Here is a 16,073-nt window from a genome sequence, read left to right as displayed (position 1 = left end):
TCAAAAACTCACTTTTTACGACATTCGGTCCCGTGCCGGTTTTGTCGCGAAACTTCGACAGGTCATAACTTCTTCGTTATAACTCGGATTTCGGTATTCTTTATATATCCGTAATCCTTGTCACGCCCACTACAAGTTTCTTAATAGATATCGGCTTTATCTAATATTTAATTTCGACGCTCGTTTTTATTCTTAATTAATTAAACCCTAATAATTAAGCATAAAACACATAATTCCTTTTCATTTCTTCAAAATGAGTTACAAAGGTTAACCTAGACTATAATGCCAATATTAATGCCTAGCCTAAAAACACGGGCATTACAAATGAGTTTTATGTAAATGACTTTTCTCTTATTTTAAAAATTAAAAAATTTACTATGAAAAATTGGGATGTTACATTGCAGCCTCAATAACAGCAATAGAAATGACCCCGGACACCATAGTTGCTCAACGAAAAAGGGCAAAGTACAAGTAATAACAATGCACTATTTTCTTCTCTATTGCATTTTTGCAGCATTACGTATTTGTTAAAAAAATTTATTAGACATTGTACTTCAAAAAGTCTTCATCTATGGCATTCTACTAAAAAGACTTTCCCCCTACTTTGACATTGTAATAAAGGAAAGAAACGAAGCTATACCATATATAGTATTGTAATTTAATTATTTGTAAAAGTGGCAAGATTTAGCATTGCATTTTAGTAAATAGGCTGAACACCCTTCAAAGCATGTGAAGCATGACTTAACTCCCTAGTTTTTATTAACTTTCGTATTTTTTTTTATCTATATACTTTCAAGTAAAGAGCAATGCTTGCTTAAAAAATATAGTAAGAAATAAACTATATTTTACTATCGATGAATACATAAGTTTATATAGTATATTTCAATCTTATTATATTCACTGTCACTTTGAAGAATGTTTTATATGAATCCAATGTTCTGGTTATCTTAAACTCTCATTTTGTCAAACCATAAGTTAGTCCTAAATGTCGGCGCTCAAGTTATGTATTAAGAAATAATGGAAAATTGATCAGGAAAATGTATTATTTAATGGAACTAGACTATACTTGATATTATTGGATAAGTATTTATAGAAGCAGACAACATTAAACAATATTTTTATTGGATAATTAAATTTTAGAACGTTGAAGTTCTAACATCTGACCAAACAATACCATGATATTATTGGATAATTATATGTTATAATTTTGGAGTTCTAACGCTAACCAACTTATATGTTGTTCAAAAAATAAATAAAAGATCCATGGTTCTAAAGATTTTAAATTCATTGCTTTGATGCAATTTAAAGAAGGATGCAAAAATAGAATAAAACAAGAAAACAAGTTACCCCACCTACTCTCTTGGCCCCGAACCCCATGTTCAATGAACTTATTGAGGTATCCAAATCAAATGATTACAAACATAGTATTAATCTCCTAAATCCTAATCATGTTCCGATGGAAAACCGAATGATTATTAATTAGTCTTGCCAGTCATGCTTTACGGGCACAAGGGAAAGAGGCGTTTTCCTAACAACAATCAGTGAGCCAACCTCTTCCATATCCAGTTCCTCGTTCTTCATTCCACTTGGAAGTTGCCAATCAAAGGAGTAAAAAAGGTTTGCAATCGTATATTCTACAATCTGAGTAGCAACGCTTGCCGCTGGACAGGCTCTTCTGCCCCCTCCAAATGGAATCATCTCACTACGATCCAGCTCAAGATTTTCTAAGCGCTCAGGATTGAAGATGGATGCACTCTCTGTCCAGACTTTTGGATCCCTTCCTATCCCCCATGCATTTATCAACACTCTTGTCCCTGGGAAGATGTCGTACCCACCAATCTGACAATGCTTTACGCATTCTCTTGTAAGCAAGAATGGAACAGTTGAATGCAATCTTAACGCCTCCTTCACCACCAGTTTTAAGTATGTCATATTTGCAACATCTGATTCCTCAACTCTCGATTTTCTTCCAACGCATCTTCGAATTTCCTCTTGTAGCTTTTGCATAACTCTAGGGTTTTTAATAATCTCAGACATCGTCCACACCATTGTCGTAGTAGTTGTGTCAATTGCTCCATTAAGCACGTTCTGATAAAATTTAAGATCACAAGAGTTAGCTTACATTTATATGCTTTTTCGAGAAACAGTATTAATTAATGCAGAAAACCAAGAACCAGTATACGACTCAAAACGGAAACTTAAAAAGTTTTTTTTACCATTAAAAGGGCTTTCATTTCGTTTGTAGTCAACTGAGATCTGCATGCATCAACCATATCTTTTTCATGGTCACTTGTTCCGGTATGATCAATATGCTCATCAAGAACCATTTGAAGAAAGGCGTCGAAATTACTGAAAGTCTTTTCTAGCCTCCGATTAAACCCAAGTAGTTCGTCTAATATCAACCCTAATCTACCTGGATAAATATCGGAAACAGAACCACAAAGAGAGATTACCAGATCATCAAGCATCTCCTTTAGTTTTTTACCTCTAAACGTCTCTTCTCTATAGCTCTTACCCACTGCAACCTTGCTAACAATGTCGGTTACAAGATGAAAGAGCCTCTCGTCTAGGTCAATGGTAGTATTCAAAGGCAGTGATGAAAAAGAATCAAGCATGCCCTTGACCTCAGTGTCTACCACTTTTTTGAACAATCTACTCCTCTTAGAACCTAAGAACTCGGTTACCAAAACCTTTCGCATCTCCTTCCATTGATCAGCATGAGGGGAGAAAGCAACGTCCATGTAGTCGAAGGTTAGTCGTTTGAAACCCTTGGAACGTGGACGATTACAAAGTATCTGATCGTGGGTTTTTAAGGCCTGATTAGCAAATTCACTGGAGGAGATGATGACGTATGGTGTGGAACCTAAATGGACAGTCATAATAGGGCCGTATTTTCGGGAGACTTTCCATAGGATTTGATGGAAGTTTTTACCTATCACTTGATGCAAGTTTCCTATTATCGGAAGTCTAGGAGGGCTGGGGGGAAGGTTAGGAGCAGCCTTGGATGTTTTCTTCCATCGAAGAGCATATATGAAGATAGAAGAAAAAAAGAGAATTGATACTGTTGAAAAAAGCGATGAAGGGAAGAAAGTGAAGATATCCATGTCAATGGTTTTTCTCTTTGTTGTGTTCGTTTGTTTGGCTATCGTATCCAACTCCATTTATAATGGAGCCTAAGATGACAATCAATCAACCTCACTTTAAAATAAAAAAGGTTAAATGACCAGTCGCCGTGTTGTACAATGTTGAATATGTGAATATGTTGACTATGTTTTGTAAATTAGTATCAGTTGTATTGTTTTGGCACCACAAAGTTGAATCTTTATTTTTTTAATAGATATAAAATCATACTAATTGAGTATTGCTTGGAAGTTGCCACCACAAAGTCGATTGAATAGTGGATATATTGTTTATTGTATATAGTAACGTAGGCGTATCTGTGGTGTAATTTAGAGTCAAAATCGCAAATCATACCACATGTGAGTTTTGAATATTGTTAAACCGCAAACCGCATCATAGATGTTCAAAACTGCATTCTGCTGTGCGGTTTGATGCGAGCAGTTTATTCAATTTGGTTGTGGTTTGTGAGGTTTGATGAGTTGCTCAACGTTATATCTACCGAAAAACCAAAAAGCCGAGCCGTTTAAAAAATTGATTGCTTTCGTTTTATAAAAATAAATATTTTTTTAAGTTAAATTGTTTTTAATAAATTGTGATTAATGTTGCTATACTTTTATAGGTATCACTGTTCTTTTTTATATTGACGTTATAGTTGGTATATTCTTGTAAACCGTGAGATCTTGATCTAATAGTGATTTAATGTTATGTTATAAATATGAGAAATTCGGATAATAACCAAAAAAGGAGATTGGTTTGAAGAAAATAACCAAGGAAAATCAAATTTTGTAAAATGACCACAGGATCCGCAGAGGACCCTTTGCGGAACCATTAAATGCTCTGCGGATCCTCTACAGCTATGCGGAATTGCTGTTTTTTTGACTTTTTTAATTTTTTTTTCGTTTTTTTTTCGTTCATTTTCATTTATTAATATTAATTTTTTTTAAATGCACTAATACCTTATGTGATTATGTAAATAATTTGACAAAAAATGTTAAAAATAATGAACTTATGTTTGATATCAGTCCATAGAACTCTTTGGGAATCCACCCTCTGCGGATCCATTAAAGCCCCTACGGATCCAGCTACAGCTCTGCGGAATGTTGGTTTTTTAATTTTTTTAATTTTTTTTTTTGTATTTTTTGCGTTCACTTTCATTTATTAATATTTTTTTTAAAATACACTTATACCTTATGTGATTATTATGTAAAAAATTTGACAAAAAAATGTTAAAAATAATGAAATGTTTTATTATTATTTTTTTTAAAATACACTTATAAGAATCAGTGTACATCTCTGCGGAGCAGTACACACCTCTAAGGATCAGTGTATAACTATGTGGATCTGTGCACATCTCTAAGGATCAGTGTACACCTTTGCGGATCAGTGCACACATCTAAGGATCAGTGTACACCTCTGCGGATCAGTGCACACCTCTAAGGATCAGTGTACACCTCTGCGGACCAGTTATAGAAGTTATAGACGTATTTAAGTGGTTATTTGTGAGTTTGTGAGTTTCAATTACGAGTGGAAGTTGTTTTTTCGTTGTGTTTGTAGAGAGTGATTTGTAAAATGAGTTTTATTATTTTGTGTATGGGAGGGTCGTGGCAGTTAGTTAATGGAGTTGAGGTTTACGTTAGAAATAATGTGAAAAACTATGGTTTAAATCTTCCTCCTAACATTGACCATGAAATGTTATTACAAATGGTTAGAAGTAAGGCGGGTGTGTTAAATAGTCATATATGTTTGTCTTTTAAACACCCGGAGTTAGGGTATGTCATGGAGCTTGGAGATGAAACTGATGTATTTCAATTGAGACATGTAATGCCGGAATCAAAGAAGACGGTGCATTTGTATTTAACGGTGGTAGGTGAAGAAGATGAAGAACAAGCAGTGGTTAACAACCAGTTTAATCCAACAAAAACTAATAGAGGTCGTAGAGAAAGCCAATGTGATGGAAACCGTTCAAGGGGAAGAGGAAATGATACTTTTGTATCAGATAATGATAAAGCACCAAAAGTGGGCATGACTGAATTACAACGTGAAAATTTGTTCGAGTTTGGAGAAGTTCCTGAAATTGATGATCGAAGATGTGAGGTAAAATCAAATGAAGGGTGGTCGGATGATGAGTACACGCAACGAAAAACTGCTTTTAATCCATGGTATTGTATTCCTTCTATTCATGATTGTCCAGAACCTATTCTTGAACCTGGAGCATTTCACAGTTTAGGTCCGAATGATAAATTAATTGTCAATCAAACCTATAACACCAAAAAAGAGCTAGCATTTGCTGTTAAATTCAAAGCCGTTAGAGAAAAGTTTCAGATAAAGGTTGAAAAATCTTCAAAATCTCGGTACCAGGTTGTTTGTATGCAAGAAAACTGTCATTGGCGTTTATACGCATGTGTCATTAAAGGAACATAAATGTTTGAAATTAAGACGTTAATGACGAGCATACATGTTCTTCATTGCTTATACACCCAAATCATAGGCAAGCAAATAGCGAAGTTGTGGGAACCATAATACATAACATTATGGGTCAAGGAAGTTTGAGAGTTTGGAAGCCTAATGATATAATTAGAGATATGAATGCTTTGCTACAAATAAATATGAGTTATTCACAAGCGTGGCATGCTAGAGAATTTGATTTGGGATTGATGATGGGGACCCCCGAAGAAAGTTTCTCCAAACTTCCAATTTATTTTCACAATCTGAAGAAACATAATCCTGGTACTGTAGCGTACATAAAAACTGATTCGGAGGATCGTTTTGAGTATTGCTTTTTCGCTATTGGATGCGCGGTAATATATATTTAAATATATTTGTTATTATCTTAAATGTTTATAAACAATTTATATTGTTGATATATTAATGGTTTTTATATTGTTGTTGCAGATACGTGCTTTCAGAGAGTGTTGTAGAAAAGTTATTATTATGGATGGTGCTCATTTGAAGGGAAAGTACAAAGGAACCATCTTGCATGCAGTATCCATGGATGGCAACAATCAGATCTTGCCTATTGGGTATGGAATTTGCCCAAAAGAGACTACAGATTCTTGGACATGGTTTCTTGAAAAACTACATGAATGCATTGGTGATGTGGAAGGTCTGACAATGGTCACAGATAGAGCAGCCGCAATTGCTGTAAGTATTCAAAATGTTTTTCCAAATGCTCAACATGGATTGTGTGGTTTTCATCTAATAGGAAACATAGTCCCCACATTTGGAAAAAACAAAAAAACAGCAATTTTGTTTTGGAAACTGGTAAGACCTTACAAAACCACTGAGTTTGAATTCTATTGGGGGAGACTTCGTAATATAAGAGATGATGTAGCGACATATCTCAGTCAAATTCCACGTGAGAAATGGACCAGAGCGTATTGCCCTACCACAAGGTATGATTATATGACCTCAAATAGTGCGGAGTCCATGAATGATGTATCAAATAAAGCAAGGAAGTTGCCTATATTACCACTTCTTGAGTTCTTTCGCACACTTATGTAGAAATGGTTTTACAAACGGCGGATGGCTGCAGGTATGATTATGTTTAATTTTAAATTATATGATAAATGTCATATATAATAATATATGTTTGTTTTAACAGAAAAAAGTACAACAATACTAACGAAGTGGGCTGAAGATATGGTTAAAAAAAATAAAGAGGGGATTCAAGGATGGCCGGTATCCGGTGTTGACAATACAACATATCAAGTGCATGACTTCAAAAGCGGCGGTATAGTGAATTTGAGGGAAAAGACTTGTTCTTGCAGATATTGGCAACTAACTGGTTTGCCATGTGGTCATGTGATAATGGTTTTAACGCACTTGAAAAATGATCATTGTGGGCATATGGCTATAGATGCTTATAAAATTGAAACATATCGAAGAACGTACGAGCAGGTCGTATACCCTCTTTCAGAACTTAGTGATTAGGAGGTTCCGGATGACCTTATGGTTGTTAACCCTCCTGTGATGGAAATACGTCAATCCGGTAGACCAAAAAACACCAATCGTATTCCATCTCAAGGTGAGGAACCAAAAATAAGAAGGTGTACTAGATGCCATAGCACAACTCATAATGCAAGGACGTGTAAGGAAATCGTTCCAAAGAACCAAAGTAAAACTAAAAAACGTACAGAGGCGTCAGGGAGCGGGATAAAAGCGACAGAAGAGGAACCGACGCAAGCAACCGAAAACCAATGGCAGCATGAGCCAGAGAACCAATGGACGCAACATACCGAACAACAATGGCAGCAACAACCAAACAACCAATGGACACAACAGACCGAGCATCAATGGCAGCAACATCCAGACAACCAATGGACACAACAGACCGAACATCAATGGCAGCAACATCCAGACAACCAATGGACACAACAAACCGAACATCAATGGCAGCAGGAGCCACATAACCAATGGGCGCAAGAGATCGTATACCAACCGCAGGAAGAGCCACAGAACCAATGACAGGGTTGCACCGAGTACCAATGGCAGCAAGAGCCAGATAACCAATGGACACAAGAGACAGTAAACCTAGGGACACAAGCAACAGATAACCCATGGACGGAATACGAAAACAGATCAAAGTTTCCGTGGTTCGATTTAAATGAATGAAGTTTATCTCAAAGTATGTTTATTATGAAGGTTGTATGTTTATGTTTTCTATGAAGGTTGTATGTTTATGTTTTCTAAGGTATGTTTTGTAACCTATAAAAAACATGGAATATTTATATAATTTTAATTAGGTTATTTATATGCACCGGTTTGTATTACGTTATTTATAAGTACAAATACATGAAAACATACATAAGCAGCAAACGTATTACATAAAACATTTCATTATTTTTAACCTTTTTTGTCAAATTTTTTACATAATAATCACATAAGGTATAAGTGTATTTAAAAAAAATAATATTAATAAACGAAAATGAACGCAAAAAAAACGAAAAAAAATTAAAAAAATTAAAAAACCAACATTCCGCAGAGCTGTAGCTGGATCCGCAGAGGCTTTAATGTATCCGCAGAGGGTGGTTTCCCAAAGAGTTCTGTGGACTGATATCAAACATAAGTTCATTATTTTTAACCTTTTTTCGTCCAATTATTTACATAATCACATAAGGTATTAGTGTATTTAAAAAAATTAATATTAATAAACGAAAATGAACGCAAAAAAAAAAAAAACGAAAAAACGAAAAAAAAAATTAAAAAATTCAAAAAACAGCAATTCCGCAGAGCTGTAGAGGATCCGCAGAGCATTTAATGGTTCCGCAGAGGGTGCTCTGCGGATCCTGTGGTCATTTTCCAAAATTTGATTTTCCTTGGTTATTTTCTTCAAACCAATCTCATTTTTTGGTTATTGTCCGAATTTTCTCTATAAATATTTGGTTATCATATTCTCACTTTGTAAGAAAGTTATTTATATACATTGTTTCTAAATTGTGATTTGAAGTTATAACAACAATAACAATATAAAACATGTGGTGTGGTGCGTCTTGAACAGATAAAATGATGAACCACGTACAACACCATAAAATTCTAAACCACATTATGTGGTGCGGATGGTTTATGTGGTTTTTTGCACACCCCTAAATAAGGTTGTTGTATATCAAAAAAATCTTAATATTTTTGGTCATTTAATGAAATAGTTTAATTTTTTTTTATAAAAAGTCCTAAAAACTGGTAAAAGTTTGAATTTTTATGATTTTTTTTCGGTTCAGCAGGTAACAGATTAATTTGAAACTATTTTATAAACTGACCCAAAAATTAAGAGTTTTCTTCCAAAATTAAAATATTGAGACTATTTCCTAAATGACCCAAAATATATATGAAAAATGTTTTTATATATTATCACACCTTAAGAAACGTTTTCAAAGTTCTTTATTCATTTAAACATATTTATACTTATTATTAAATACATGTTTAAAAATATTTAAATAAAAAAAATTAAAAACATTTTTTATACATGTAAAGATAAGTTTTTTTATACACTTGTAAATGTTTTATACATGTAAAAATAAGTTTTTGATGATACGTAAATTTGGTGGGCTTGCGTGAAGATGGTGATGATGACTGATGCGAAGACACTCATGACGTTTAGTGTTTTGAAGATTGATCTTCGTCTGTGCATCACACTTAAGCATGATCTTGTCTGTTCATTGTACATTTATGGTTTATAAACAGAGGGGTTAAGAGTTGTTCAAAAGTATGTTTTGTACCTGCATTTGTTCTATTTAGGGGTTACAATTCTCAATCCAACATGTAACCTGATACGAACCCAACACGAAAATAAGCGGGTTTGGGTTGAGTTCTCTGACCTGCCAACCCACCAACCTGTTTATTTCGTGGGTTGAGTTGGGTTAGATATTTGGCTTCACGGGTCAACCCGCCAACCCGATTATATATATTATATTTAAGAAAAATTTAAATTTTATTTACGAATCAATGGAATATATGACATAATTTCACTTTGCATAAATGTTTTCAATTTCATTTGAGTGTTTACGAGTTTATGAATTTATGATTTTGTAATAAATGTTTATGAGCTTATGCTTTTATTATTTTGCATGAATGTTTTCAATTTCATTTGAATGTTTTCATATAATATATGGGTTGATGGGATGGAAAGTACTAAAGTCATAAACTCATAAACATTTATTATAAAGTCAAAAAGTCATAAACTCATAAACATTCAAATGAAATTGAAAACATTAATGCAAAGTGCAATTATGTCGAATATTTCATTGATTCATAAATATATTTAAAAAAAATATAATATATAACACATAAAATGAATTTTTGGATTCTAGACATTTCTGAAGAGTAATAGTAAATAACTAGATCTAATCCTAACTCAACGACTAAACACAAGCTCAAAATTCTCAATCATCAAGACATGCGACATTTGTCCACTCCCATGATTGGATTTAGCCTTTTTGATGCTTAGCTTCCTTCTTTCCTTTAGATCCTACAATGTCATCCAAATGTGATTACTAAATCATGTATCAAGGAACTGAGAGTTGAATGCATTTGGAGTTTGATTATTCAAGTACTTGATGTAGAGTCAAACATTTAACTTTACTATCTTTAAGATCTTTCAAGTACTTAGGGCAGGTTCGTTTCCAATGATCTTTGTCATTGTATTAATCGCAAGTTGCCTCTTTCGAATCATAGTTGCGAGGAATAGAGGACAAACCAATTCTAGTCCCTCGTAGAGGGAAGTTCCAATAGATACTGTTCCTTTCCATTTAGGATTCAAACATTTCCTGTTCTTTCCGCGAACATTTAGAAAGACGACAACTGGAACTAGATAAGAAATCTAGTCATTTAAGTGTCCGTAGTTTGGAGAAGGTTGAAGAATTTCATAAATGATTTTTTCCATACTATTAATATGATAAATCAAGTCAAAATTATCATAAGAACTATTGAAAAACTCTTATCAGGGACAACATTAAGATTCTTGAGTTTGTCTATGTAGCTCTAATTAAGCATGTACAAAATTTTCTTTAGATTGCATGCAATTAGGAACTTTTGATGATTTTCAAATCACTCTTGCCTTGCCTTTTGGTGCAAATTCATTTCATATGTTCACAAAAGATCCTTTTGGAACATCAATGAAATGGAGATAATGAAACAAGAGACCTTATTTGAGAAAATCTACATGTTTGTGGGAAAAACAAATTAATCAAAGTTGACGCATTATTTATTGTAGTGATATGCTCATCAAGGACATCTTTTCTAATATCAAAATCGAGGAAGATCCCATAACAAATGAACTATTCCCGAGAGAAAACAGAGAGGAGCTATAATTTGAAAATACATGAGGTGGAAGATGATTTCCATCTATCCTAAGGGAGAAAGATTAAAGAAGTTGATTCAATCCTTAATTATTAACCTAATTTTAAATTAAATCTAGAATCCATATTTCCGATTCATAATATGAAGAGAGATGTCGTAGTCGCATCACGAATCTATTTTAGGTAGGTAAAGCACTTTACAAATTTTAATCACAATGAACTCCTAAATCTCTTGAGATTCATTGAATTGTGAATGGCGTGTGAATCTCAAATTATGCTCTTTCAATTATGGTTGGGATACCGAGAATCACAAATAGAATGTGAATAACCATGCAAACTTGCGTGCCACCCTCGATATCGTTTATGATCTCACATTAACGTGTCGATTAACCACACACGCTCCATTGACAAATATAAATTTCAAGTATGTAACATCGTTTCAACTTTGAAGTTTCACATTAGTGTGACAGTTAACTACGCACGCTCCACTAACGACTCACAAATAAATAATGTGTATTTTCATGGATTAACATACAATTTTACATTTTTCTTAAAGTAACTAGATTGAAATTTTATAGAATGCTTTGATACTTTTACATTATACTTTTAATGTGATTAGTGTCCTATCAGAACCCTTTCGGCTAACAACACTCAACCATACAAAGACGAGGTGGGTGAAAAGAACACTCTATTAAATGTCATTTTATAAACCTTTTCATTTTACCTATCTTATAATGTAGTTTCGTGAATGAGGTCTACTCTTGATTCGACTGACATAATGTTTATCATATATAGTATTATAACTCTTATATATATATATATATATATATATATATATATATATATATATATATATATATATAGGATCGTATAGGAACTCAAATATTGATAGGAATCGTGAGGACTCATCTCTTCCTTTAATCTTCAAAACTGAATGGCTATTGTTAATCTATTATTTTCTTTTTTCTTTTAAATTCGAAATGGCACATTTCATAATTACTCTTAAATATTTTCAAATTTCCGTCAAGCGGTTCAAGTATGTACCATCGTTTCAACTTTATAGTTTCACATTAGTGTGACAGTTAACTACGCACGCTCCAATAACGACTTACAAAGAAATAATGTGTATTTTCGTGGATTAACATACAATTTTACATTTTTCTTCAAGTAACTAGATTGAAATTTTATAGAATGTTTTGATACTTTTACATTATACTTTTAATGTGATTAGTGTCTTATCAGAACCCTTTCGGCTAACAACACTCAACCATACAAAGACGAGGTGGGTGAAAAGAACACTCTATTAAAGTCATTTTATAAACCGTTTCATTTTACCTATCTTATAATGTAGTTTCGTGAATGAGGTCTACTCTTGATTCGACTGATATAATGTTTTTCATATATAGTGTTATAACTCTTATATATATATATATATATATATATATATATATATATATATATATATATATATATATATATATATATATATATATATAGAATCGTATAGGAACTCAAAAATTGATAGGAATTGCGAGGACCCATCTCTTCCTTTAATCTTCAAAAATTAAATGGCTATTGTTAATCTATTATTTTCTTTTTTCTTTTAAATTCGAAATGACACATTTCATAATTACTCTTAAATATTTTCAAATTTCCGTCAAACGGTTAAATGTTAGGGGTTAAAATTGTCAAAGGAAGAAAATTAGAAAGTAACTCAATGAACAAACGCGCTCACCAGACGCACACGCAGACACCCCCCCCCCCCCCCACCACAGTGACACATATCGCCTTATGATTAGTTGGGTTTATTTATTCCCCCCCCCCCCCCGTGACACATATCGCCTTATGATTAGTTGGGTTTATTTATTTTCTCACCCGCTTAGTTTTTCGCTCATAATTTTTTTTCATTGAAAAAAAAAATAAAAAACCAAAGTTATTAAAATTTAATTCTCTAAAAAATGAGCAAAAAATGAGCACAATCATGAAAATTTGAATTTTTTATTTTTTATTTTTAGATTTATATAAAACCCAGAAAAAAATTCTCCAAAAATTATAGAAATTTATGGAATATTTCTACTCACTATTCTAATGACTTTGTAAAAAAATTTAAAAATAAGGTATTTTAGATACCAAACTTGATTTTAAAAGATTAAAAAAAATTTAAAATATTGAAGATAATATGATACAAATAGAGATGATTGAAAATGTTTATGATTCAAAAATATTATGATTAATTATGTTTATTATCCTTAACTTGTTATGATATAAAAATATTTAGATTCAAATATTTAATGATCCTATATTATTATATTTTTTATGATTCAAAATTAAATTATTCAAAAATATAATGACCCAAATGTTGTATTAAAAAAAACTTTATTTAATTCTATGATCCAAAAATATATGATGCATAATATCGTTATGATTCAAAACACCACTAGAAAAAGAGGCATCAGCGACGGAAAAATCCGTCGCACAAATGTTGTATTGAAAAAAAAAACTTTATTTAATTCAATATATCATGATCCAAAAATGTATGATGCATAATATCGTTATGATTCAAAACACTATTAGAAACTAAGGCATCAACGACGGACAATTCTGTCGCTAAAGGCTATCAGCGACAGAATTGCCGGTCGAAAAAACCGTTGTCACTAATAGCCAGCGACGCATGCAATGACAGATTTGCGACTGTACAAATTACTCAATGGATTTCCTGATTCCGACAACAAGCTGTCGCTAATAACTGTCGAAAATCGGTCACAAATCGGTCGCTAATTATCTCATGAACGCATCAGATTCCATCGCTAGTCTGTCACTAATGCATTTTAACAATTAATTTTGCTGAATAAATAAAATTCGATTTTTATACAAAAGTAGATTAAAATTCAGCTACTAATTTAAATATTAATATTCAACTATAGTTTCTATACATATATATTCGTAAATAAAATTCGATTTTTTATACTTTAGCATCTTCGAATCAAGGAAAAAAAGCACACAAGTTACATTAATATCATAATTAACATGTAACTATAGTTTCTATGCATATACATACTGTCCAACAATGTTGACACAAATCATCTTCCTTGTCGATGGGTGAATAAGAATTTGATCCAACACATTTGATCCTCGCACCCTTTGAGATGAATCAACAGACTGATCAACATAATTAGATCCCAGACTTGGCATAGCACCACTACAAGCACCCCATCATAAACCATATTCTCATACCTGTTATGCATACCCAAATAATACACGATCTTTAGAAGTTCTTTTTAAACATATTAACTTCCAAAATGATGTCAAATAGTATCACTTTGAAAACAAAAAATGAACAATATGTAATCTCTTAGATAAACATAAGAAATTAACAGTATTTGTAGTGAAATACAAAAGAAGGATAGTCATATTAAGTCGTACTTTATGCTTTCAGTCAAATGTAAACACGCATATATAGATTAACGAATTATGTCATGTCCATTTTAAGTCTATTAAGTAAAAAAGAAATATCATAATAGTGTGTCAAACAGGTGAAAGGGAAATATACAATAAGCCGATAACCCTTTGTAAGGTAGTAATTTTTTTACCTTAAAAATGAAATTCACCCGTGTTACTATCATGCATGGTCCATTCTGGTGACCCATAAGGTATTGTATCCTGACATTCTTCTCCAGTGAATAATTATATCCTACAACAACCATCAATATCAATTGTTAGCTTCTGATATATAAGGATCATGGTGTTCTTAGAATGTGAATCAATTAAATCAATTAACCATCCAAATCATATTAATATAATTTACTCATGTAAGATACTACGTAACACATTAACAATACCTTAAGTTTGGTTGCTTTCGTTTTTGTGCAGCTTTCAATCTTTTTATTTCTCTCTATTGCCTAGTTACCAAAGAAAAAAAAATGAACTTGAGTTCCTACTCCAAACACATAATATATCAATCCAGGGCTTTTAGGCAAAAGTGAATCCCAAGCTATGGGTATTTTATCATAAAAAAACATATGATTAAGGTTAATCACTAAAGAACGATGACCATGACTTTTTAGCAGAAAAAGTATGAAATTAAACAAAAAGACTACCTCGGTAAATAAATCTTGTGGTATGAACTTGGACATGCCTGCAAAAAGAAAATTGGAAGTCTTCCACCCTTTCACCTTTTTTTGCTTACATACAACACATTTATGGGCACTACATATGAATAGTTCCCCTTCACTAACGTTTTATTGAAGATACTTTATGGATTCCACATATAAGTGGAGCACATTCCTAAAAAACAAAGACAAAACCAAAGATTCATGTCCATTTCCCGTCCAACCACTTTTGGATTCGGTATGAAACTATAAAAATATATACACATCTATATATATGTAGCATTCACCAATTCAAATCAAATTAATACTAGAAAACAAAAACGGAGAGACTGAGTTGTAGATTGTTAACGACTTGAGACCTTCTGATGAATCTTGCGGCGTTCCCTTCTTTCTTCGTCCCCTACAAAACACGAGTAAAATCGCAACATAAATACAGTGGTATTCAACATTAGGAGTGGATCTGTTTAAATCAGCCACATTGGGGTGGGAGGTGGCCTGAATCGGTGATGATAGGGCTGGGGGAGGCCAAGTCGATGTTGGGGTGGGGGTGTTAAATGAAATTAGGTTAAGAATATAGCTATTTGGGAGGGAGACATCGAGGGGAACGAAAATGGCACGCGGGAACTGAAAATTTCAAGCGGGAAATTACAATGGCGACTGACCTAGGCTTTATTTTCGAGAAGAAGTTAGCGAGGGATTACTACCGTCGCTAATCCGTAGCTAATCCCTCGCTAGACCGTCTCTAATCCCTCACTAAAAGCATGGTTTTATTATTTATCAATTAATATACATTCTGTCGTTGATCCATACGAAATCCGTCCTTGATTAAGCTAGGGATTTAATCTGACGATGATTCCATCGCTGAAAGTCCAAATTTTAGTAATGAAATACTATGATTAAAAATAATTTGATTCAAAACTTTATGATCTAAAAATAATATGATTCAAAAAAAGTATGAATACAAAATATTATGATCATTACTATTCTTCTTATTCAAAATTTTATAATTGATAAACATTAAAAGCTTAAGTAGATAATTAGCTTAAAAAATCAA

At 32.7% G+C, this 16,073-nt stretch overlaps 2 protein-coding genes across 2 annotated transcripts; one reads left to right on the top strand and one right to left on the bottom strand.

The window, feature by feature from the left end:
- Positions 1-1,264: 1,264 nt before the first annotated feature.
- On the bottom strand, positions 1,265-3,164 carry LOC145120347 (eupatolide synthase-like). Its single transcript, XM_079056174.1, has 2 exons — positions 2,217-3,164; positions 1,265-2,088 (listed from the first exon to the last, which is right to left on the bottom strand). Exons 1-2 carry the CDS (start codon positions 3,159-3,161, stop codon positions 1,480-1,482), a joined length of 1,554 nt encoding a protein of 517 aa, XP_078912300.1. The 5' UTR covers positions 3,162-3,164; the 3' UTR covers positions 1,265-1,479.
- A 2,562-nt stretch (positions 3,165-5,726) lies between these two features.
- On the top strand, positions 5,727-7,050 carry LOC145122384 (uncharacterized). The gene is made up of 4 exons (XM_079057989.1): positions 5,727-5,918; positions 6,013-6,381; positions 6,622-6,652; positions 6,722-7,050. The coding sequence occupies exons 1-4, from the start codon at positions 5,727-5,729 to the stop codon at positions 7,048-7,050; spliced, it is 921 nt and encodes a 306-aa protein (XP_078914115.1).
- The last annotated feature ends 9,023 nt before the right edge of the window (positions 7,051-16,073 follow it).

Source organism: Lactuca virosa, chromosome 6 (genome assembly GCF_052849685.1).
Source record: "Lactuca virosa cultivar CGN04683 chromosome 6, Lactuca_virosa_CGN04683_v6, whole genome shotgun sequence".
NCBI classification, from domain to species: Eukaryota; Viridiplantae; Streptophyta; class Magnoliopsida; order Asterales; family Asteraceae; genus Lactuca; species Lactuca virosa.
Note: the sequence above shows the minus strand (reverse complement) of the source record. Positions and strands in the feature narration are given on the sequence as shown.

Coding starts and splice junctions, on each gene's coding strand:
- LOC145120347 (XM_079056174.1), bottom strand. CDS start 3,161: ATGGAGTTGGATACGATAGCCAAACAAACGAACACAACAAAGAGAAAA. Junction 2,089..2,216: donor AAATGAAAGCCCTTTTAATG/GTAAAAAAAACT, acceptor AAATTTTATCAG/AACGTGCTTAATGGAGCAAT.
- LOC145122384 (XM_079057989.1), top strand. CDS start 5,727: ATGAGTTATTCACAAGCGTGGCATGCTAGAGAATTTGATTTGGGATTG. Junction 5,919..6,012: donor TTTTCGCTATTGGATGCGCG/GTAATATATATT, acceptor TTGTTGTTGCAG/ATACGTGCTTTCAGAGAGTG. Junction 6,382..6,621: donor CAATTTTGTTTTGGAAACTG/GTAAGACCTTAC, acceptor ACACTTATGTAG/AAATGGTTTTACAAACGGCG.